Source organism: Diabrotica virgifera, chromosome 3 (assembly GCF_917563875.1).
Source record: "Diabrotica virgifera virgifera chromosome 3, PGI_DIABVI_V3a".
In the NCBI taxonomy this organism is placed as follows: Eukaryota; Metazoa; Arthropoda; class Insecta; order Coleoptera; family Chrysomelidae; genus Diabrotica; species Diabrotica virgifera.
In genome coordinates, this window is record NC_065445.1 from 87,688,354 (window position 1) to 87,715,556 (window position 27,203).

The 27,203-nt window shown below is 32.1% G+C and overlaps 1 protein-coding gene across 1 annotated transcript in view; it reads left to right on the forward strand.

Annotated features, from left to right (window-relative positions):
• LOC114330518 (exonuclease mut-7 homolog) overlaps positions 1-27,203 on the forward strand; it is a 112,134-nt gene that overhangs the window by 44,527 nt on the left and 40,404 nt on the right. Inside the window, exons 5-7 of the mRNA XM_028279864.2 lie at positions 1,631-1,812; positions 16,806-16,998; positions 23,833-23,995. Of these exons, the coding sequence (XP_028135665.1) occupies positions 1,631-1,812; positions 16,806-16,998; positions 23,833-23,995 (538 nt within the window). The remainder of the gene's footprint in view (positions 1-1,630; positions 1,813-16,805; positions 16,999-23,832; positions 23,996-27,203) is intronic.

Below are 27,203 nucleotides of genomic sequence, written 5' to 3' on the forward strand. Positions count from 1 at the left end.
CTTAAGAACATTACAATTTTTATAAGTAGATAATTTAATAGATCTATACAGAAAAAAAAGTAGAATTAAATAATTACAAAAACATTTATTTACACAAAAATACAAATTTACAAATATGTAGAAGTACAAATACAAATAGTTTTTAAGTCATCTTCCAGTATACGAACCAGTTCTGTGGTATTATACATGCATTGAAAATGTTCCATAAGCTGACTATTCAAATATTTCGAAAAAAAAATTGGTTTTATAAGCATAGCTCCTTCATTTTTGTCAATAAAAAGTTTTTTCAAAAATGATTTTGTAAGGATTTTTGAAGAGCTATAAGACTATGTAACTTAAATTCCGTTAGACCCCGTAGTTTTTAATTGGAGTGGGTTTAAAGGGCTCGAATAAGGGGGAGTTTGCTCGTAAATAGAGGTTTTAAACAGCTATATCTCGCTAACTCTAATGGAAATCTATGCACAATATAATTTGAATCATTAAAAAAGGTACAATTTAGTTGTCTATCACTTTTTTCATATCTCCAGAAAAATACGAAATTGCAAAAAATCAATTTTTTTTTAAAATCCAATTTTTTTTTAAACTCCAATTTTTCTAAAATTAGGCCTTTTAAAGGTCAAACTTCTTGGGTGTATTGACAATACAAATATACAAGGAATTACAGAAAGGTGAAGACCAATTTTTAATTAGGAGGGCAGTTAGGGGGTTATTTTCACTGATTTTTTTCGTAAAGAAAAGAAGGTACCGACCTTTTTTTGATCATAAGTCGCTCTACTTTCATGGTAGAATTTTTTTATTATTATTCTTTGAAAGGATTAATTGTATGCTTGAAAAAATATTATTTAAGTTTTCCTCGAAAAATGCAAAGTTTTCCCGTTATTTGGCTTTGAATATTTCAAATTATGCATTTGACGAGAAAAGCTAACCTTTAACATGCCGTATCTCGGTTTATATTGGTCTTAAAGATATTATAGAAAAAGAATTTAGTTTATGTTACTAAAAGATACAATTTTGTCATTTAAAGTTTTTTTGATTAAATGCGTATTTTTCGAGGTATTCTCAAAAAACTCTCTAAAAAAGTCGATTTTTTCGACGAAAAACTGTTACTTTTAAGCGCGAATAACTCGAAAAATATTAGTTTTACGAAGAAAATGTAAAAAACATTTTTTTCTTAGAACCACTCTTTACATCGATTTGCATGGTTAAAATGTAATAAAAAATTCGCATCCCCGAGATGGGGTGGCAACCACCCCCAAGGTTTTAGCGTACAGCAGCATGATATAGAAAATGATCCTTGGACTATTCCCTACCTTCTGTGAAAATTTCAAGTAAATCCATGCTGGACGAAAAAATTGCGAGCCAAAATGCTTCATTTCCTCGACTATAAGTTAATATGAGTTTTTGAAGCGTGAAATTTTGAAAATCTCATTTTTATACAAAACTGAACATTATCATGTAATAAAAAAATGTGCAAGTTCCCTATTATCCAAGTACATATTTTAAATAATACTTTGATTTAGTGTACTGCTTAGACATCTTCGCTCTGATGAGTGAGTTTGGTTTGGAAGGCTATTTTTTACGGCATTTCTGTTTTACATAAAATTGACATAATCATACTTTTTCGCTATAGAGACCGAGCCATACCAGATTTAAAGTATAACAAAATGCATGCAAAACCTTGGAAAAAATTAATAGCTAGAATGGTGAAGATGTTTAAATTACCAGCTGATTTGACTCCCAATTTAAACAGAAGAAGAAACGAAGGTGCTCTAAATTTCCTCTTGCACAAGAGGTATATTGAAAATAGTTTTGGTAAGTATCATTCCTCATGATCTTTAAATGTTTCGCTCACTTGAAAACTGACAGTGATAGAGAAGTTCTTTCTTCTTCTTTAGTAGCCTCTTTTGGCCCAGTCCTGGACATTAGCCTCCCCTTGTGTTGTCTCCCCACGCTGTCGTGGATGTTCTTCGGCCTGATTGTCAAAGGTCGTATGTTGATATAGTCCAAGAGGCAGCGCTGAAAAATCTCTTTGAATTTACTAAAGCTAGATTTTTCACAGTTGATTACTGTGATTGTGTAGAGAAACATACTGCGGTCGGTCAAGCGAAACGTAGAACAGGGGTTACTGAGAGGGTATCAAAGTTGCTTTCCTACGAAGGTAATTAAATACAACAAATTGAAGAGTCTCAGATGCAGAATCCACCAAAAGTGGTAAAGAGTTATTTAAATCTGAGACTATTCGTTTTGAAAGTTCTTTCTGGTACATCCTTAATCTGCGACTTTTTCAATTAATAAGACCGCAGACGACGAATATAGAAAACGAAAAGGAAACGATCACATTTCGCTTTCATTCGTCTAGGAAAAAAGGACAGAAGAGGAACTTTCAGTACTCAAATCCGAGTAAAGATAGAAAAATAATAAATGATGGTTTTGCTTGTTTTCGATTCAGAGGGATGCACACCCGCTGGACAGGCTGTTTCTACCATTGCAGGCGTCATCAGCAGCGTTCGTTAGCGTGCACTCCTCTGAATCGAAAAACAGCTGGACCATCAATTTAAAGGGAATCTGAAAGATAATTCAAAATCCCCATTAGGACGCGATACAGCGACATCTCTTAACAAATTGAAGAGTCTCAGATGCAGAATCCACCAAAAATGGTAAATAGTTATTTAAATCTGAGACTATTCGTTTTGAAAGTTCTTTCTGGTACATCCTTAAATAACTATTTACCATTTTTGGTGGATTCTGCATCTGGGACTCTTCAATTTGTTAAGAGATGTCGCTATATCGCGTCCTAATGGGGATTTTGAATTATCTTTCAGATTCCCTTTAAGTTGATGGTCCAGCTGTTTTTCGATTCAGAGGAGTGCACGCTAACGAACGCTGCTGATGACGCCTGCAATGGTAGAAACAGCCTGTCCAGCGGGTGTGCATCCCTCTGAATCGAAAACAAGCAAAACCATCATTTATTATTTTTCTATCTTTGCTCGGATTTGAGTACTGAAAGTTCCTCTTCTGTCCTTTTTTCCTAGACGAATGAAAGCGGAATGTGATCGTTTCCTTTTCGTTTTCTATATTCGTCGTCTGCGGTCTTATTAATTGAAAAAGTCTCAGATTAAGGATGTACCAGAAAGAACTTTCAAAACGAATAGTCTCAGATTTAAATAACTATTTACCATGTTTGGTGGATTCTGCATCTGAGACTCTTCAATTTGTTAAGAGATGTCGCTGTATCGCGTCCTAATGGGGATTTTGAATTATTTTTCAGATTCCCTTTAAATTGATGGTCCAGCTGTTTTTCGATTCAGAGGAGTCCACGCTAACGAACGCTGCTGATGACGCCTGCAATGGTAGAAACAGCCTGTCCAGCGGGTGTGCATCCCTCTGAATCGAAAACAAGCAAAACCATCATTTATTATGTAATTAAATCCATTTACTAAGGCTGAAAATCAGTACACACATTATAAATTAAATATAAATAAAAGTTATTATAGTCGGTCAGCTGTATAAGGGGACAGAGCCGCTCGGTCGGCCCCAGTGAATGTACAGGGTTATTCACTATATTTTGACCCCCTTGTAAACTGATTTATTTACAGAAGTAGAAAAAAATGTAAAATACAAAAGTTATTCGATTTTTAAATTATGATTTTTTGACATATACAGGGTGTCTGCGTAACTTGGAACCATATGGGAAACTTTTTTAATATCAATTTTACGAAAAAAAGCCATTCTTTATAAAGTGCTCTGCATAGTCTAAAACCTAAGATGCAATCATCAGATATTACATTTTGTCAACAGTATACGAGGTATGTCAAAAAATATTAATTTCGCTCAAGAGCAAACTACCTTTATATTTCAAAATATCAAAAAATTTTATTATGAAAAGTTATTTGTAATTAAAAACCATATTCAAATATGCAATAACAGCCTTCTACGTGAAAAAAAATTTCTGAGATTTACTAAATTACTGATTCCGAACATCATTTTTATTTATTAGACCTGTAATAACTCTTTTATTAATAATTTTAGGAAAAAAAGTTATTCTTCATAAAAATCTGTGCATGGTCTAAACCTCAAGATGCAACCATCAGTTATCCAAGTTTGTTAATTTTATACGAGGTGTGTCAAATAATATGAATTTAGAAAGAATTCTTTCTACATTCATTCTTTCTAAAAGTTTGTTAATTTTATACGAGGTGTGTCAAATAATATAAATTTAGAAAGAATTCTTTCTACATTCTTTCTAAATTCATATTATTTAATAAATTTCTAAATATAAATTTAGAAAGAATTCTTTCTAAATTCATATTATTTGACACACATCGTATAAAATTAACAAACTTGGAAAACTGAGGTTTTATCTTGAGGTTTAGACCATGCACAGATTTTTATAAAGAATAAGTTTTTTTCCTAAAATTATTAATAAAAAGTTATTACATGTCTAATAAATAAAAATGATGTTCGGAATCGGTAATTTAGGAAAATCTCAGAATCTTTTTTCACGTAGAAGGCTGTTATTGCATATTTGAATATGGTTTTTAATTACAAATAACTTTTCATAATAAAATTTTTTGATATTTTGAAATATAAAGGTAGTTTGCTCTTGAGCAAATTTTTTGACATACCTCGAATACTGTTGACAAAATTTGACATCTGATGATTGCATCTTAGGTTTTACACTATGCAGAGCACTTCATAAAGAATGACTTTTTTTCGTAAAATTGATATTAAAAAAGTTTCCCATATGGTTCCAAGTTACGCAGACACCCTGTATATCGTACTAGTGACGTCATCCATTTGTACGTGATGACGTAATCGACTATTTTTTAAAATGGGAATAGGGGTCGAGTGCTAGCTCATTTGAAAGGTTATTCAATTCCCTATTCAGTAATCAATTAACATTAACATGATTAATTATACAGGGTGTCCAAAAAAACATTTGTTTATTTAAATTAATTGTTTAATTAATAATTCAAATTTTTTTTGGACACCCTGTATAAATAATGATCTTAATGTTTATAGTACTGTATAGAGAATTGAATAGTCTTTCAAATGAGCTAGCACACGACCCATATTCTCATTTAAAAAAATAGTCGATTACGTTATCACGCCCAGATGGATGACGTCACTAGTACGGTATATATGTCAAAAAATCATAATTAAAAAATCGAATAACTTTTATATTTTACATTTTTTTCTCTATTTATCAGCGAGGTTCCTACAGCCTCTGCCGCTTCTCGCATTTCGACCGCCATCGTTTTCTGTCCATCCATTCGTCTTCTTTGATGGCTCTATCTTTCATGATGTGCCGTACATTTTCTTCCCAGGCAACTGAAGGTCTTCCCCTTCTTCTTCTTTGGTGTGGTATGTAATTTAAAGCTTTCTTTGGCCATCTATCTTCATTCATTCGTTTCACGTGACCATACCACACTAGTTGTCTAGTTTCAATTTTATCTACACTGGAATATACAGTATGTGTCCTCCTTCTAATATCTTCATTCCTGATGTGATCTTTTTTAGATATACCACACGCTCTCCTTAGATAATCCATTTCTACTACTTCTATTCTTTTCCTATCTTTTTTTGTCATCTGCCAAACTTCTGCCCCATAAGTCATAATAGGCTCTACCAAGGTACGATAGATTGTCAATTTCGTTTCTTGCCTTATATCTTTAGACCACAGTAGAGAGCTCAGAATGTTTACCGCTTTTTTGCCCTGCTGCGTTCTCTTTTCGATGTCTCTTTTGGTAGTGCCTTCTTTAGATATTATAGATCCGAGATATTTATATTCATTACATCTTTTCGTGGTTCTAATTTCTAACTCTGGATCTTCTTCATCATCCCCTATTTTAAGATACTCTGTCTTTGACATATTCATATTAAGGCCCCATTTTTCATATTCTTTCTTTAGTTTTCTAAACATGTAGTCCATGTCTTCCTCATCATTCGCTACGACTACCTGATCATCTGCAAAAAACAAAGTTGTTAGACATTTACCACTGCCTATGTCTATTCCCATTCCGTATACTTGTTTCCTCCACTGCTCTAGCGATGATTGAATATATATTTTAAATAAAGTCCGAGACAGACAACATCCTTGTTTAAGCCCCTTTGATATAGGGAATGATTCAGATATAAAGTTTCCTTCTTTAACGACACTTCTTGCATTTTTGTATATATTTGCGATAGCATCCACATACTCTCTACTGAGACCTACCTTCGTCAATGTTTGAAACAGTTTTTTCAAAGGTACCGTATCGTATGCCTTCTCCAAATCTACAAACAATAGGTGGGTAGATAGATTCCTTGCCTTCCGTTTTTCTATTACCTGCTGCAGAACGAATATATTATCAGTGCACGATCTTCCTGCACGAAATCCACTTTGTTCTTCCATGTCTTCGTATTCTGATTCTATTCTTTTCTTTATTATTCGACCGTACAACCTCCCTACTGAGCTGGTAACAGTTATTCCTCTATAATTAGAGCATATGCGTTTATCCCCTTTCTTGAATACTGAGCTGATGTATCCAACATTCCAATCATCAGGGATATTTTGTCCTTTTAAGCATTTATTAAATAGTTGAACCAACATCTCATGTAATATGTTTGGTCCGTACTTTACCAACTCAATTGAGATGTCTCCAGGTCCTGCTGCTTTACCGTTTTTAGATCTTTTGAGGGCTTCGCTTAACTCTCCGGTTGTTATCTCAACTATTTGTGTATGTTCGGCTAATTCTTCCATTTCGATCTCTTGGAATTTACATCTATCTTCTGTCAGTAAAATCTCATAATGGTGTTTCCACTGTTTAAGATCTATTAACTTTATGTTAGATTTTTCCTTTCCTTCCCTCTGGAGAGACTTTATTACCTTCCACGCTTGCCCAACTCTTGTTCCACCCATATACCTATCCACTTCTGCGCATTTTCGGTCCCACATCTCATTTTTACTTTTCACTACTTCTCTTTTTACATCTCGATTTAATGCTGCATATCTCTTGTGATCTTCCTCCTTTCTTGTTGACATCCATTTCTGATAAGCAGTTTTCTTCTTGTTTACTAACGTTTGCATATTCTCCGACCACCATTCTGTATTTTTTATTTCATGTTTGTATTTATACCCCAAAGCTTCACTTGCAGCCTCATGAATGTATTTTTTAATTTGCTGGTATAATTCTTCCGCTGTTATATTTTCTCGTCCCACATTTTGTAATTTTGTGGCCAGTCGTAATTTATATAGAAATTTCGTTGAGTCTTCTTTCAAGCTTTCTAGGTTATATTTATGAGATCTTACTTCTTGTCCCTTTTCTATATTCTGTACCTGAGTATTATTGTTTTTGCGATAGTTAACTATCACGTTGGCCATAAGTAAACGATGATCGGATCCACATTCTGATCCACGGTATATCCTTACGTCAGTGGTTTTCAGCTGGGAAGTTTGACGTTGAATTACATAGTCGATTATCGAGCGCAGATTCCTAGTAGGTTGTATCCATGTAAATTTGTGGATGTCTCTATGTTGAAAAAATCCATTCATAATCTTGAGAGACATTGTTTCACAAAAATCTCTAAGACGCATTCCGTTGTCATTGGTTATTTGTTCCCCATATCTTCCTACGACTTTATTATTTTCTTCTCTACCTACTCTGCCGTTTAAATCTCCTAGTACATAGATTTCCCAGTTATCTTTAACTTGAGAGATTATTTCATTCATCTTGTCGTAGAAATCGTCTTTACTTTCTGGATCTGCATCTTCATTTGGGGCATACACTCCGACAATTACGATATTGTGCCCATTCTTTGTTATTTCCAGCATCAGCAGTTGTTCATTTACTTCAGTCCACGATTTAATATTATTTTTAAGATTTTTTCGAATAGCAATAGAGACTCCTCTCTTAGCTCTGTTATCTTTGCTCACTCCACTGAAGATATGTATATACTCTCCTATCTCTTCATTTCCTTTTCCCTTTTTCTTGGTTTCGGTAAGAACACATACATCTATTTTTCTTTCCGCTAATTCTTTGAATACTTCTGCTTGTTTGGTTTTAAGTCCTTGCACATTCCATGTAGCCAATATCATTTTCCTTTTCGTTGCATTAGTCGTCTTTGTTTTGATCCGTCCGCATTCCGAGGCGTTTTGTCGAAATTTGTAGCATTTATTTCTTTTGACAAGGGACGAGTTGCTAGCCCATCGCCTCAACCCTCCTCCTTTATCCGGGTTTGGGACCGGCACCGGCATTTACTGAGCTACTCAATCCACCCAGCACTTACCGGAGGCGGAGTTACATTTTTTTCTAATTCTGTAAATAAAGCAGTTTACAAGGGGGTCAAAATACAGTGAATAACCCTGTACATTCATAGGGGGCCGACCGACCGGCTCTGTCCCGTGATACAGCTGGCCGACTATAATAACTTTTATTTATATTCAATTTAGAATGTGTGTACTGATTTTCAGCCTTAGTAAACCTTCGTAGGAAAGCAACTTTGATACCCTCTCAGTAACCCCTGTCTGTTTACGTTTCGGTTGACCGACCGCAGTATGTTTCTCTACATAATCACAGTAATCAACTGTGAAAAATTTAGCTTTAGTAAATTCAAAGAGATTTTTCAGAGCTGCCTCTCCGTCTAATATTGACTGTTGAAGTAAAACATGCCATAACTGTATTGATAGCACTTGGAGAAACAATAAACATGTTAGGTACCTGTTTAATGCACCTCAGCTATAGTTCATTTGTATGCATTCTCAATAAATTTTGTAACTCATTTGGTATCAAACGTTTTGATTCAATATGTATCAAGAAGACCCTTTATTAATACTGAAAAAATCCACAGAATAAAAATCCACAAATGTTCATGAAACTCTTTAATCAAGATTGTTTTTTGCTACTATTAGTGAATGTTTTTACGAGAAACTTGGATTGTAATTGCGTTTTCTGAAAGCTTAAAAATTTTTCAACCAAAGAGAAATCTAGAGGACAGTACTGTAGATCTCTGTAGGTCGGAAAGTAAAATTTGTGGTAACAACCTTTAATCTGAGCCTTCTAAAATTTGCAAGAGATAATAAAACAGACCGATAAATAGTAGACATGGGAACATCTACAATGTACATTCTACACCCGTCTACTTATCTAGGTAAAAATCCAACAAAATTTTGCTTCATACTACTCAAAATGTGAGTAAAAATAAAGTAACGGGAGACAACTTAAGATATCATTTTTCTTCAGGGGTCACCACTATCAGTTGACATAATATGTTTCTTCCTTATACAGGGTGTCCCCGAAAATAGTGCGTTCCTTTAAGGTATGGATATAATACAGAACTTAGAACAAAAAAGTCCTATAACATTTTTTTTTAAGTTAACCGTTTCCAAGAAAAAAATTACATTGTTCTCCATATATGTGAATTTTTATTTTCATAAACTCAAAAGATGTGGCAACGTGTTGTAGAAGAACGTGTTGTGACTGTAAATTTAACCTAACCCAACCCCTTGTTTATTTACTATTTGAAGTGTGATTTTTGGGGTTGTTGACATCCATAGGTACCTACCTGCAAAATAATTATTTCTTGCTTTAATAATGTATCATTTTTGCTATTATCTGAATTACTTAAGGTTTTATAATTAAGGCTCGAAATTTTACATAAATTATAACTTTTACTTAAGTAACTATGGTTTAATTACTAAAATGTACAGCTGGTTCCTAAAAAAACTGATACGACTCTTAGTAAGATTTGATTATTTTGAGCAGTGTATTTGATTGGTCTGACATTATATTATATTTATTATGACAGACTGTCAAAGTCAGTTAAAATAAACAAACAACTGGTTACATATGTTAATTCATAAATTGTAATAATTATTAAGGTCTAAATTTTTATATTATTTTGAATTTCTGCATTTTATAAAGAGTATATAAATGATAGTTTTTACATAAAATAGGGTTGTTGTTATCATTTTTATTATTATTAAGGAATAAAACAAACGACTTAACTCAACAATATGTATATTAAAGCAAAAATTGTAACCAAATTAAAAGATAACTGGGCACTATCAGATAAGAGGCAGCAAAACTTTTTAACATAAGCAGAACCACAATTTTTCTGTTAATAAAAAATGGAGGGAACAAGAAACTCTCGAAAGAAAGCGAGGGTCTGGAAGACCAAAACTATACTAAATTTAGGTATGTAAAAATAAAATTAATATTTTGTAATATCTCCATCAGCAGTGATAACAGCTTGTAGTCTTCGGTCCATCTGCGTAAATGGAACTATGAAATTGTCTTCTTCAGAGAGCTCTTCCCAAACCTTGCTTTCTTTCGAGAGTTTTTTGTTCTCTCCATCTTTTATTAATATTAAAAACGGTTGTTCTGCTTACGTTAAAATGGTTCGCTACGGCAGATAGTGACCAACCATCTTCTAATTTCGTTACAATTCTTGATTTTAGTTCTTTGCCAGCATGTGGAGCAATTTTTTGAGGTTGAACAGAATAAGGTATCTGACTAATTTTAAGATTTGACAGTGACAGTATGTAAATAATAAGTATTTATTCTTCAAAATACACTGCTCAATTTTCTACAAAATATGCTTTAAGGGCCGGTATTTCAATATCTACTTAAGCTTTTGCTTAGCTAAGCCTGTGTCAAAAGTTAAGGAGAAGCTTAAGCTGAGTACCGTATTTCCATCATTCGCTTAACTAAACTGATGCTCAGCTGTAAAGTTAATTGGTTTGGTACCTCTGAATACGTCAAAGTGCCAGAGCTAACTGTTCTGAGGTAAAAACCACTACTGTTGACATTTAATTTTATCTTGTCATCTGTATCAATGTTATTTTTACTTCACTTAATTTTGTGTAAACATGGTACATGTGTTTTTAGTTTATTGTCTATATTTTCTCTAGTTATATTTTTATTGTTATTTTGCATAAGCAATAGATCCATCTTTGTAATTTTGTTTATTGGATATATTCCTTAAAATGTCAAATTGGAATGTAAGTTTATTTTTGTAAAATAAATATAGCTACCAAGCATTGTAGAAATAAACAATTTTCTACACCTTCCAAAAGTAGTAAGAATTTTAATAATCGTTATTACGATTAATAAATTAATAGATTATTATTTAATAATCCAATAATAACGTTATTACTTAAAAGTTGGTTTTCAAAACAACTCTATAATTAATAATCTATAGAAATAACCTCAAAAAACAGAAAACAAATTTTAAGCAAAGGCTTAAACCAACTCCCGCGCGAGCTTAAAATTATTTGGTTTAAGCCTAGGCTTAAGCCTCAAATTGAAGTGGAAATACAGGCATCTAAGCTTAAGCAAAGGCTTAAAGTAAGCTTTGGCTTAAGTGAGGTTGGAAATACCGGCCCTTAGAGTCGTATCAGTTTTTTTGGAACCAGCTGTACATGCACCTAGGAAAAATTATTTGTATTTAATGTTTTTCTGAAATCTATTGAAATATGGAATAATTTTAAACGAATTGATAAAATGTCAATTATTTACAATAAGAAACACTTTATCTTTTTACTAAACTAGTATTATGTATTTATTAAGCTTTAAAGGTGCTGAATACAAGGTTTTGAATACAAGGGGTTTTAACTGAATTACATAGTTTACAGTGGAAATTAAATACAACAGACAACGTTTAATAATTCTAATTTAGTTTTTTACATTATGCCCAGACTATCAGTAATTTGTTTACTTGTGATCTAAAATTAAATTAGATGTTTGTACTTAATTGACAATAATTTTTATAACAACTAGTTGTTAGTAATGCCATAATTAACTAAATTATTTATTTATTTATTTATTTATTCAATAAACGGCAGAGCCAATTTACAAAAAATGTATACAAAAAAAATGAAATATTATGGTAAACAGTAAAGATAACCAATTTTAACCTAAAATAACAAATAACAAAAGATAATAAAAATGACAACAATGACAACAATAAAAACCAACAAAATTAAATTAGTAACAATAATAAATAATTAATAAATTATAGGAACTTAGTGCTTTACTTCAGTTACTGAATTATGTATGCTTCTTTTAAATACACGAAGACTGTCCACAAATGGATCAAGACTGTTTTGATTATGATTAATTAGACGCAAGGTGCGTGACAATGGGGAGTAAAAGCAATAGTTCGTATTATGATAAGGTATGCGAAAAATTGGGGAAACCCGTCTTTGGACAGTATTGAGGCTTATAGCTTGTAAGATAGTTGGGCAATGATATAGACCATTTACAGCCGGTTTCCGAAACGTTATTCAAATCTCCGATCATCTAATCGGCTGTCAGATTTGATCAACTGTTAACCTGTGATGGGTTTCTCAAACGCCAATTATTGTAAAATTGCATGATCATAGATCATGTAATCGATGATCTGACATACGATTTGGTAGCGATACTGTCACAATTGGCTGTTATCCTTCAAAATTTCAATTATATTAACCTCTAAATCCAAACTTGTATCTTTAGATTCTAAAGGTGCATTCTCTCTTACGTACTGTCACTTTTGTTTGGAGCAAGAATTGAACGAGAGCATTTTAAAAATGAGGCTAGGTATTGTGACGAAAGTTGGAGATATAAAACAGTTTATTTATGATCTATAATATTTTATAATCTTATTTTTATTTTTGGTCTATATATTTACTTTTTATATTTATTTTTAATTTATTTACCGGCTGTTTTATTGTCTTCAAAGTTAGCTGATATAATTTCTCACACGATTTCCCTCTTATTTACATCGCTATAATCATTATGTTCTGCTTTTTAGAGCTCTGGCCTCTCAAAAAATAGCTCCACGAGTCTAGCATCCTTGTTACCTTACATTGTTAAAAGAAAATAAATATAAATTATATAATCAAATATAAAAAATGTCCGAGATATCCATGTTCTGCAAGTTAAATAAATATTTTAAATTATTTCTTCCATAAAAAAATCTTATTTTTATTGAATAATATGATTTATATCATTTACATATGTGTTATTTGACAATTTTTTCCCGGAATTTGTTAATTGCAGTAATTAAAAAACTAAAAAAACTCTTAACAGCCCGTTAATCGACGGATAGTCGCAGATTAGGTAACAGTCCATTTTTACCGCCGTTTGACAAGCGAAACTGGTTAATCGACCTTTAGCAGACTCAAAACACTCATGATCGGCTGTTAACTAACGATTAATCTTTTGTCAGGTGATCGACTGTTGTTAAAACTAGTTTGTTTGACGTTTCTGACGCATTTAATCTATTGTTAATCGTCGATTACATAATTTTTGAGATGATCATCCTTTGGGAAACCGGGCGTTAATATTTTATAAATGATTGTTAAATCTGATTTAGCCCTTCTTACTTCCAAGCTATCCAATTTAAATGTTTGATTAACCAGATCATAATTAATGTTAAAACCCTGACGAATATTGATATGAGCTCGAAATGCCAAAGAACGAAGAAATGTTTTCTGGACGGACTCAATATTTCTAATGTGACAATCATAGTAAGGTGACCATATAATTGAGGCATATTCCAGCAATGAGCGCACAAAAGAAACATATAACCTTAAAAAACAATTCGGTGACAGTTGAGAACTATTACGTGTTATAAATCCAAGATTTCGCATACTCCTATTAATCATGTCTGTAATATGTGGTATAAAAGTTAATTTTTTGTCAAACAAGACACCTAAGTCTTTAATACAGTCCACAGATTCAATAACAGTATTGTTCAATATATACGTTTTTACAATGGTATTGTTAGAGCGACTGAAGGTAATACTAAAGCATTTTTTAACATTTAATTCTAGACCATTATCAGTACACCATACACATAAGTTATTTAGATCCTTTTGTAGCAGTACAGTGTCTAGTTCGGACTTAATAACCTTATAAAATTTGAAATCGTCCGCAAAGGCCAGAAGTGCAGAATGTAATATTATAGTACTCAGGTCTCTAATAAACAAGTTAAACAAGACAGGGCCTGAGTGAGACCCCTGTGGAACACCTGAATCTCGCTAGATAAGTAATTGTTAATCCGAACGAACTGAGTACGCCCAGTTAACAAACTATAAGAAAAACTTACAAGGCTCTCACCCAAACCCATTGCACTTAGTTTGGCAACAATATGTTTATGACTAACTCTATCGAATGCCCTCGAGAAGTCCGTGTAAACACTGTCTACCTGTTTGGAGCTCTCAAAGGCATTCAACAGGTCAAACTGATACGTTAAAAGGTTGGTCACGGTGGATCTACCTTGAGAAAATCCATGCTGCTCGTCATTTAATATTTTGCGACAGTGCCAGGATAGATGGGTGGAAAATAATTTATCAAAAAGCTTAGGAATAGCTGATAGTATGCTAATCCCTCGATAGTTACGAACGTCACTCTTATTGCCACTTTTATGGATAGGTGTAAGAAAGCTGACTTTCCAAAAGTCGGGAAAAATACCAGTGGAAATGGACAAGTTAAACACATGCAGCAAGGGTTGGCTCAACGTACAAACACATTTCTTCAGCAGCACAGAGGGAATACCATCTGGGCCATGTGAATACCTACTCTGCAAACTATTTATACCACCAAAGACCTCTGTTAAAGAAAATTGCACTGTATTAAGATCCAAACTATAATTAAAGTTATAGTCAGGAATCTCCCCATCATTGTTTTTATATGATAAAGCAAAATGTTTTGAGAATAAATTTACAATTTCTTGACCACTGTCGGCAGTCTCATTATCCAGAAACATACTATTAGGATATGCACTTGATCTCCGTAAATTATTCACATGTTTATAGAACAGACTAGGGTTAACGGACAATTCTGTATTTATTCTCATTATGTAGTTGTTGTGACATTCATTGCGTAAAATTTTACATCTATCTCTACTTTGTGAAAATAATTGATAGTCCTCATAATTCCCAGTCTGCTTAAATTTACAATGTGCTTTTTTCTTATCAATGATTAGCCTCTGTAATTCCCTGCTAAACCAAGATGGAAAGTTAGATGACTTAAAATGTTTAATCGGGACAAAATGATCAATAGCAGAGTACAAAACATTATAAAAATATTCCACACATTTGTTAATGTCACCATGATCAAGTGCATGATCCCAGGATATGCTAGCTAAATAGTTGTTAATAGCATTAAAATCACAGTTCTTAAAATCGTAGTAAAAAACGTCATATTTTAAATCTAAATCACTTTTAAGAGGGATGATAAACTCATATGCTGGGTGATGCTCTGTTATGGTGGACAGGTTTTCAGAAGCATAATTAACTACAACACTACACATATTTGAAAAAATAAGATCTAGAAACACACCAAAACTATTTGATAAGCAATTCACCTGCTTAAGGTTAAGATAGTTGCAACAGGCACACAAAATATTAGCGGATGTTATAGATGCTGCTCTCTCAACCTGCAAACCATCCTCGGAATTAACCCAGATAGCTTGTGGTAAATTAAAATCACCGCAAATCACAAATTCACAATTTGTATAAACACCCACAAATTATGTCGGATAGTTTCTGCAGCAACAAAATTGCGTTCCTGGAATTCAGCTTCTGTTTGTATTTCATGTCGATTATCATACAATAACGATTTCAGATGCCCCCAAAAACAAAAATCCAGTACACTGAATTCGGGACTTCGTTGGTGGCCCCAGAATGAGTCAATTCCTACCAATTCAACGATTAAGATTTTTCACAGTTCTGGGGCTCCGCCGTGAAGAAACCACATTTCACGTCGTGTTTGCAAATGCACTTCAAGAAGTACCGGCAAAATATTTTACAAGAAATTTATAGGCCTCTCCATTTAGTGTTCTGGGTAATTCATAAAATATTGCACCCTTTACCCGTTCTGTATCCTTTACAAAGTAACTGATATAATATTTTTGTTTAATTCCCAAAATACCTACTTGTTAAGAAAAATAAGAAATACCGGTTCTTTTGGTATAGAATAAAACTAGATAACCAATTATGCAAAATATCCAATGTCAATAACAAAATGCCAATAACCAAATTCTTGGTTTGTTTGATGTGAGGGGACGACCACGGACAGGGTGGAAAAATGTAAACACTTGGCCCCAGCAGAAGTGGTTGATATTTACATTCCTTACCTACCAGATACAATTGACGTACAAACCTACTATTTTTAATTGTGACTGTCTATTTTTAAATTTTTTTAATGGCACGTTGTTGCCAGACTTCTATTTGCATATCAAAATGTATTTTCGTTTTTTGGTCAAACGGCTGAATTTAGAAAAAAATGTTATAAGACTTTTTTGCACTACATTGTGCCTTCTATCTATACCTTTAAGGAACGCACTATTTTCGGGGACACCCTGTAGAGTCATCAGAACTGACTAGGGTAACTACACCACCGGCAGTTCTGATGATTATATAAGGAAGAAACATGTATGTCAACTGATGGTGGTGGCCCCTGAAGCAAACTAAATCTTAAGCTGTCTCACGTTAAAAATATTTCTTATTTTCTTATGTTAAACTTTCATAGGAAATTGTTTACTATACTTTATTTCACGTTAAAAACGGAACGTTTGGCTTATGCAGATCAGTGTTGCCATACCTCTCGCGCACGTGTTGCTACTAGACTACCGATATACGATTCATTCTAATCAGACGGCATGGCATCGGCGCGCTTCTATCGTCCATAAGAAATACGTAGCCCTATCTAAGCAACATTCCGTTCTTAACGTGAAATGCTCTATAGTAACGATAGTTAAGACGCATTTTTAGGTGTTATTCATTTAAATGTGTTAAGAACCTTCCTCGGTGAATAGTTTTTGTTTGAATGTTGTAGGGGATGAAAGTTGGAAAGAAATGGCACAAGAAGCTGTCGGGGATGAGGAGGAGTTACAAAAGGAATTAGTTTACCAGGTTGCTCAATATGGTGATTTTGCAGAAGCGCTTCGATGGGCGCATTTTTATAATATTGACAGGAACGAGTGGCCGCACGCAGTGAGAATGCTTGAAGAAAATCCGGATGGCAATAGGTAAATAATATAAATGTTTGATCTACTATATAGTGCGATTAATTGTTAATTAAAATTTTTATAAAAAAAATATCAACTGATAAATAAAAAAGATAAATGAAGATAAACTGTATAAATGTTTTTAAATCAAAGATAGTTATTTACATTGTCATTATTTTAGTATTATTAATAAATTAATTAAAATCGATATTACTATGGTCTGTTTTTTAACCAAGAGGAGTAATTCAAATTTACCGCGCCGCAATTCTTGTTTGTAATTGGTCCAACCTCAGGCAAATTTACCCCACTGTTACGAAATTTTGACACTAATGACATTTATAAAATTTTGACACTTCTGTCATCTTATAGCTTAATTAAGTTATATCGACGATTTATTGTGTTCTTTGCGTTATTCCTTTAATTTTTAGATTTTTAGTCTACTTTTCAAAAACAGTTGTTTTTAGAACTCTTTAGCGACGTATTAGTATAATATAATATGTATGGATTATTGTCGAAAGCCGATATGATCAATCAAAAAAGAAGATGTATTTGGTGATATTTCTAGTGACTTTCTTGGGTGTGAATCTGTCTTTTTAGTTTACTCCTCTTGGTTTAAAAATCAACTATAGTAATAGGTATGCAATCTTAAGACTGGATTTCCGCTAAAATAACTGCTAAACAACTTTTACCAAAAATGGCCTTTTTTTCTATAATTTGTTCAGACTAGAAGTCTATCTTTATATTTTAAACGTTCTTATACAATTTTATTTTTCTTGTACATTATACCATTGATTGAAATTATACAAGAAATAAACAAAAAAGTATGGCAACACTGTGGTTAGTTCATACTAACAATGCATACTCGTACATGTCCAAATTAAATATACAATTATCTAAATAAATAAATAACACCACAGAGTAAAAAATTAAACTGCTACAAAAATTAATTAATCGCTAATGATATTATTTAAATTTACATTCTTACAAAAAATGTGAGAAGTTTAAACGTTTACGGTCCCTATAATGTTATGTATCTTTTGGCACTGAGTGATAAACGTATTTTTGATTTTATTTGGTTTTTCCTATATGACTGTAAAATTAAGTTATAGAACGACTAGATTAGGCTTGTAACCTTAAATGTCTTTCCTTTTGATTGCCTACATGCCTACCTTACCGTGGGGGATGGGTATGTAGGTAATCAATAATTATTAAGAAAAAAGAAAAACCCTTGAATGAGAAAAGTGTGACCCTTGTCCTTATCACAAAATTTTATATTACATCTATTCTTAACAAAAAGGTCGGTCAGACTTAGATAATCTTAACTTAGATTACTAATTAGATAGTTTAGATAAGATATATTATGTTTATATATGTACTATTTACTTTGTTTCTGGCAGCATGGTCTAATCCTAAAGCCAATAAAAAAAATTATAGTATTTAATAAATAACCGTCAAAACAATAATGATACCAATGCGCAAGCGTAAAGACCAATTTTGATGTCGAAATTTGATCTCTACAGAGCTTGTCTAGTCGAAATCAATCAATTTCTACGTAACGTTCCGATAGTAGAAGTTGAGTTGAGTTACAGAATACCAATTTTTACAAATTCCGATCCGACTTGTTGACCTCTATTCGATTTGACTCATTTCTATTCGATTTGTAGTTACAGAATAGGGCCGATTCTAGCACTATGCCATTTGTTGTAAAATTCTTTGAAGGTCACTAGATGGTGTCTAATATTTTCTTTAAACTAATAATGTAATCAAATATATTCAAATGGGAAATAAGCCACAATTAATAATGTAATAATAATATACTAACGTTTTAGTACTGAGAAGTGCGCAAGGCTCGTGAATTATACAGAGTAAGTTTTATGTATGGAAACCCTGTTATCTCGAAAACGGCTTCCACGATTTTTATAAATTTTGGAGGGTAAGGGTTTTCTAATCCGGCCGATATTATAGTGGTAATTACATCGTTGTCAGATCTTCACTTTTTCTGGAAATCTAGTGAACTTTCTTATTTCAAATGGACTACCCTATATATTTTTTGCGTTTTGAAGTCCTTAAGAGATACTAATTATTTTCCATGTTATATTCCCTATACCTAAATGCTATAATTTCGGAGTTATTACTACATTTATTTTTAAAAAAGTTTTTAAACAGATTATAAAAATCAATTTTTTCGGTCAGGGTAGACCTTATTTTAGGTTCTCTGAATCATTAGGAACAAAAAAGGTCTTTTGTAATTTTTCTCTAAAGTTAATCGTTTTAGAGTTATAAACAATTTAAAACTAAAAAAAAAACGAAAAATGAATTTTTATGGTTTAAAAACACAAGTAAAAAATAAATTCAAGCTCAAACCTTCTTCTATCAGCGCTCTATACGAATTTTTGACACATTTCATTCCTAAACATTATTTTTTAATTGTTAATGAAGCGCATATAGAGGACATGCGATCGGGCTGCATTAACAACTAAAAAACAATGTTTTAAAATGAATTGCATAGCCCAAATTACTTATCGGTATCTGATAAAACAAGGTTTGACCTTGAATTTAGGCACTTCGTAGTTTCACAAATAATATTTTTTATTTGGGTTTTTTAACCTTACAAATCGTAATTTTTTGATTTTTTTCAGTTTTAAATTGTTTATAACTCGGAAACGATTGACTGTAGAGAAAAATTACAAAAGACCTTTTTTGTTCACAATGATCCAAAGAATCGAAAATAATGTCTAACCGCACCGAAAAAATTGATTTTTATAATTTGTTTAAAAACTTTTATATACACTCTGGACCAAAATTAACCGGCCACCTTAAAAATGGGTTATTTTTGATACCTTATCCTAAACCTGTTGACCGATTTAAGTAATTTTTTGAATATGTTATAGCCTTATTCCTTGACAATATCGTTATAATAATATTGTTGCTAAACAGGTAAATTTTCATTGTATACCGGGTGTACGAACCAAATTGTTTTTTTCGTAAAGTTTGCATCACCCTGTGGAATATTCTAGCATTTGTAGAATACTGAAATTAAAACCTAACTATAGTCTCATACTTTCTCAACATTTTGTTGTTTGATTGATTCGCTTATGTTGGATAATAAAAAAGTTAGGTGCTTTTACAATTAGACATGTTGTTTATCAATACAGGGTGTTCTTAAAAAATTTTGGCAAAGTTTAAGGGGTAATTCTACATGAAAAAATAATGACAGTTTGCTTTATAAACTTAGGTCCGCAAATGCTTAGTTTCCAAAATAGGGGGTGTTTAAATTTTTCTGACAAACTGACGATTTATTTATTGCTTTAAAACCGGTTGAGATATGCAAATGCAATTTGGTGGGTTTTATGACGTAGTTATTGCATATTTTTTGACATACAATTAAGAATTTAATATTCACCATTGGCGCGCATACGGCTAATATGAGCCATCATATTACCCGTATGCGCGCCAATGGTGAATATGAAATGCTTAATTGTATGCCAAAAAATGTGCAATAACTACGTATTAAAACTCACTAAATTGCATGTGCATGTCTCAACCGGTTTTAAAGTAATAAATAAATCATCAGTTTGTCAGAAAAATTTCAACACCCCCTATCTCGGAAACGAAGAATTTGCGGACATAAGTTTATAAAGCAAACTGTCATTATTTTTTCATGCAGAATTACCCCTTAAACTTTGCCAATTTTTTTTTAAAAACACCCTGTATTGATAAACAACATGTCTGGTTGTTAAAGCACCTAACTTTTTTATTATCCAACATAAGCGAATCAATCAAACAACAAAATGTTGAGAAAGCATGAGACTATAGTTAAGTTTTAATTTCAGTATTCTACAAATGCTAGAATATTCCACAGGGTGATGCAAACTTTAAGAAAAAAACACAGTTTGATTCGTACACCCGGTATACAATGAAAATTTACCTGTTTAGCAACAATATTATTATAACGATATTGTCAAGGAATAAGGCTATAACATATAAAAAAATCACTTAAATCGGACAACAGGTTTAGGAGATATAAGTCCAGAGTGTATATTAAGAGGATGGGTACGTATTTTCGGCTGCAATGCTATTCAAATGGGGATTCATTTTTTTCGAATCCTGAGAAAACTAATAAGTATTTTTGAAAAATTTAAACGCAGAATGAAAGATTACGTTATTGGCGAGGGCCGAAAGTCCCTGAGAACTTCTATTATGTTTATTTTAATAAGTTACAGGGGTGAAAAACTAAGAGAAAATTTAGTGTGATATTTAATTTAAAATATCTCATTCAAAATAAACTTTTTATTTATTCTAAGGGACTTTCGGCCCTCGGTAATAATATAGTCTTTCATTCTGCGTTTAAATTTTTCAAAAACATTTATTGTTTTTTTCAGGATTCGAAAAAAATGAACACAATGCCCGTGGTAATATTTCCAAATCTATCTTTGTCATACAACGCACTCAGTCGAATAGAATATTGTCAGCATACTGTCAGTTAGACAGTGACAATCAGTGACAATTTTAAATATTTGACATGGCATCGGGAATATTTTGAGTTGTTGATTAAATAATATTGATATATTATAGTGTATTTGATAAATAATTGATTTAAGACGAACTTAATAAAAAGTTATTTATTGTGTATCATTTGTGGAAGATCCAAGCAGAGAATACATCAGGATAATATATTCTGTGATCCAAGTATTTTGTTGTTAAAGATGTTCAAAATTGTAAGCGTTCCATAGTAACAATATATTATTAAAAAATCACTTTAACACTTTTTCTCTTTTCTCGATTGAGTATTAGTTTTTGTTGTAGATATAAATTATTACAATTACTGCATACATAGTTAGTGAAAAAATTATCACATTTATTAACTGAAATAATAATTTGCAATTATAAAAATAACAGTTATCCAAGAACATTCCAAAGCCATCTCTTTAAGTTAATAATAGGTTTGTTCTAGCATCAGTTTCAAACGGTTTGAAACCATCAGCGAATAGTCGACCAGCGCGAGTAGAGGGGATAGCACTGGTGACTGTATTATGTTCTCCCACTGACCAACTGTTTGCTGACGGTTTCTGATTAGTTTGACTGTTTGCTAGAACAAACCTAATGACATTTTCAAGTAGAATGACATTCTAGTAATGTTTACATATCCATACCAGTGTGAATTTTAACACGTAATTTGCCGTGTAAAGACAGAAAAAGTAGGGATAACCGTAAAATATTTGCGAATTATGTACCGATGGCCTTAAATACATGTAGCAGTTACTCCGAAATTATAGCATTTAGGTATAGGGAATATTACATGAAAAATAATTAGTATTTCTTAAGGACTTCAAAACACAAAAAATATACAGGGTGTTCCATTGGAAATTAGAAAGTTCACAAGATTTCCAGAAAAACGGAAGATCTGACAACAATGTAATTACCAGTCTAATATCTGCCGCATTAGAAAACCCTTACCCACCAAAATGTATAAAAATCGTGCAAGCCATTTCCGAGATAACAGAGGGTTCCCATACATAAAACTCACTCTGTATGTATAAGGGAGCGTACACCAAACTGAGGAATTGTGTCCGATTGACTGAAAGTTTTCTAGTGACTGTTGGTTTGCATCAACACTCTTCACTAAGTCCCTGTTTGTTAATCTTTTTACGGATGTATTGACAGAGAAGGTCAGGGAGGGGGCTCCTTGGTCAATGCTATTTGCTCATAAGATCGTGTTAGTAGAGGAGAGCAAAGACATGTTGGAGAAGTTGGTGAGTTGGAGGCTATTGAAGAGGGAGGACTTAAGGTTAGCAGGTCGAAAAGGAGTATATGTGGTTAGGAGGAAGAGGAATGGTTGGGGACATAACTGCTTGGAGAAAAGCTAGGACGAATGGTAGGATTTAAATACTTTGGCTCCTACATTAGGGAATATGGGAAATTAAATCGAGAAATCGCTTACACAGCTCACATTGCTCACATACAGGCTGGTTGGCTTAACTGAATGAGCGGGGTAAGGAAGGGTTGAAAGGAAAAGTGAAAAGGATGGAAGGATGGAAAGGAAGGGCTGAATGGAAAGATATACAAAGATATATAGAGTGTGAGAGACCTGCATTGGTTTGCAATGGTTTGGTCACGTTAGACGTAGAAATGAAAACAGCAATGTTACTTTATTGCGCTCTGCCAGTTGCTTAAGTGACTGTTTACAGTTCCAAGCTGTTATTGAGGTCCAAGTTATAGACCCCAGAAACCTATACAGCGCAACTTAACTGAGATGCTAGAGAAGCTTCGTGCTACGATCTAGAAAGGTGAATTGCAACATTGCAGATAGGTGCTCCGAACTGAAAAGTGTACAAGACAACATTACGCCCCATTATGACGTACACTGCATAAACAAAGTCTGACACAAATAAATCAAAACGAAAAATGGAGACCACAGAGATGAAAATACAAAGAAGAATAATCGGCAGAACTTCGTGTGATAAGAAAAGAAGTGAAAACATTAATGGGAAGTGCAAAGTAGATCTGAATAACACATTAATACGAAAAATATAATGGAATAGCCATATTGACAGAATTGCTCAAAACAGAATAGTAAGAATATCTAGAGATAATTCACCATTTGGACGAAGCATTGGACGACTTAAAAAAAAGCTGGAGTGTATGGAAGATCCCGCAGATCAAACAGGCACTTTGTCTATTAAGATAGATGAAGTAGAAGAAGATTAACTACTTTTATTTGTTTTATAGGTCTCATTTAAATGTTTTCATTGTTTGTATAATTATATAACGGACATCATGGTTAGACTAAATATATAATTGAATTTTGCACCTTCATATAACTGCATAATAATTTGTATGTATTTATATTTTTAGGGAACAACAGAAAATAGTACAGCAGGACATCATCTGGAATGACGACGAAATCGAGCAACCGTCTGAACAAATCGAGTATCATAAAATGACATTGCCAATGAGTGCAATATGTTTAATAGACGATCCATTAAAATTTGAAAATTTTTTAGACATGGCTTCTCAGGTATTTATATTTAATGTTTCATCAGTATATATAAAAATAATATAGTAATTAATAACATTCTGATAATAAGAAATCTCTGGCTATGAATATTGTAATCAATCAAAAACAAATCTGGCTAATTGGCTCTGCCAAAGCCATTTTTTCAGGGGAAAAAAGTCTAAATCATTATTAAAAAAAACTAAAAGGTGTCTCAATGTTACGAAGTGACAACAGTAAGACAGACACTAAGACCCTAAATATTTGTTTCGCGTTTAGTTTTGAGAAGCTTATTTTGAATTTTAACAGGCACTTCCAAGGTCAATTCAAAGGAGAGAATTCGTGGTACTGAGTTTATTGATAATATGACTCATTTAACTCAAAATACCTAGATAACTCAGCAAATTTAGTGGTAGAATTGGCCTTAGACATATATGCAAACAAGGATTTTGTATAAAACTATAGTTTAAAGTCCATCAATACGTTAGAGTTCTATATTTGGTGGAAAGGAACCTGCTTTGGTAAACCAAACTAAGTGAATTAACGGTCTAAATTTTGGGAATGCCTGCGACTAGCGCGGCGATAGAAAGAAGTTTAAATATATGTGGTATGTATTAAAACATACTGTGAAATCGATTTTGAAAAGGCTTTTGACAAGGTCCGACATAACAAAATGCTAGAAATATTAAAAACAGCTGGATTGGTCAGTAAAGATTTAAAAATAATTACAAATCTATACTGGTATTAAGTGGCAAGAATAAAAGTTAAGATTAAAAGAACTGCCGGATGAAATAAATATAAAAAGGGGAACGAAACAAGGCTGTATACTATCGCCTTTACTCTTTAACTTGTATTCAGAGGAAATATGTAAGGAAGCCTTAATGGGGGTAACAGAATGTATTATTGTGAATGGTGAACAATATTAGATATGCCGACGATACCTTAGTGCTGGCTAATTGCGGAGAAGACCTTGAAGATCTAATGAATAAAATAAAACAAACCTGTGATCAGTATGGATTAAAACTCAGCATTAAGAAAACTAAATATATGATAGTTAGCACATAACATAAATAGGGGAGTGCATATAGATTTTCACTTCGGAAAAAATCAAACAAGATAGAACTTTTTGTAATTTCATTAAGAAATATTTAATAAACAACATATCAAAAAGTTCTACTCGAGAAGTGGGTGCTTCATTTTTTATTAAACAAATGAACTGCGAAATTAGATGTGTTTTTAAATAATTCCGAAAATATAAATTTTAGAAAAAAACTGACATTTCCATTGAAAAATTCAGAAAATTTTACAAAAAAAAACTTTTATAAAAATTTTTCTTAAGTTAAATCTGTAGCTTCTATAATTTTTTATTTATAACGCTAAAGTCACCCTTCTCACAAACATTGGCGCACTGTAAGCTAGCGTACGGCGAAGTGCACGGTTTAGTTATTTTAATGTAATTCTTTAACTAATGGATCAAATGAAACTTTACAAGATGGACATGAAAGAAGAATAATTAAGCTATCTTATGGTTTTAATAAAAAATAAGTACGGTGTGGGCGGAAATTGAGACTTACATGAATTTTGTTTAAAAATTATTTAAAAATGTGTAACTAATACAATTTTTCTTATAAGACTTTCAATTTTGCACAACTTACCCTTCAAACAACTTTCTAAACGAGGTTTCATTAAAAAAAAATCTCAAAAATTTAATGCAAATGATACGACGTCTCAAAAAAATGTAATTTTTGAAAACTTCGTAGTTTTATAGAATTACCACCACTTAAAGACGGTATTACTCAAGTTTGAACAGAGTAATTACAGTTTTATAGACGCTTTTTAAATATTTGGATGTAATCTTTAAAATGCACTAAATTATTTTACTTTAGAAATGAAATAACCTATTTCTTTTTGAGAAAATTAAGAAAGATAACAAAGACCGAAAATTACCAGCTAAAAAAATGTTTATATAAAGTGATCAAAACTTTTTTCTGAAAAACTTACCTAAAATACATTTAATAATAAGCCTCAACAATAATAAATGTTCAACAAAAAAATATTTTTTTAGCTCTTATACAGTTTGTCTGCTTAACTTGGAACCTATTGATAACTTTTTTATTATCAGTTTTATGAAAAAAAGTAATTCTTTATAAAATACTCTTAATCTAAGATGCAACCATCAAATATAACATTTTATTAATTTTATACGAGGTATATAAAAAATATGAATTTCACTCAAGAGGAAAATATCTTTATATTTCACAATATCGAAAATTGTTATTAAGAAAAGTTATTTATAATTAAAAAATATGTTTCAGTGTTTAATTACATCCTTCTAATTAAAATATTGTGAATAATAAAGGCACTTGACTTTTAAGAAAAATTCATATTTTTTACATACCTCGTATAAAATTGAAAAAGTTTGATATCTGATGTTTGTATCTTAGATTTTAGACCAGGTAGAGAATTTTATGAAGATTAACTTTTTTTTTCGTAAAATTGATAATAAAATAGTTATCATAATTGTAATAAAATGATAAGTATCCGTAATTTGAGAAAAAATTGAAAGATTTTTTGATTTTGAGAATTTGCGATTTTTTTTTTCGATTAGAATGATGTAATTGAATATTAAACCATAGTTTTTAATTTTAAACATCTTTTTATAATAGCATTTTTTGATATTCTGGGATATAAAGGTACGTTACTCTTTAACGAAATTCATATTTTTGACATAACTCGTATAAAGTTGATAAAATTTGATGATCTGATGGTTGAGTTTTAGATTTTTGACTATCTAGAGCATTTTAGATTATTCATCGTAGAATATACAAAAAGTTAGAACAAGACATTGGACAAACTCAGTTCGGATTTAGAAATGCTCAAGGAACCAGAGAAGCATTATTTGCAGTAAATGTGCTAATACAGAGATGTTTAGATGTAAACCAGGACATCTATGTCTGCTTCCTAGATTATAACAAGGCATTCGATACGGTGAAACATAATCCGTTAATAAAACTACTGAGAACAAAGAACATCGACACACGGGATATAAGAATAATAAATAATCTGTATTATGAACAAGAAGCTGTCATAAGAATAAATAATTTAAACACCAATAAAATAAAAATCAAAAGAGGAGTTAGACAGGGCTGTGTCTTGTCGCCATCACTGTTTAATGCATACTCAGAAGAAATATTCAAAAAAGCATTAGAAGATGAAGTAGCAGGCATAAAAA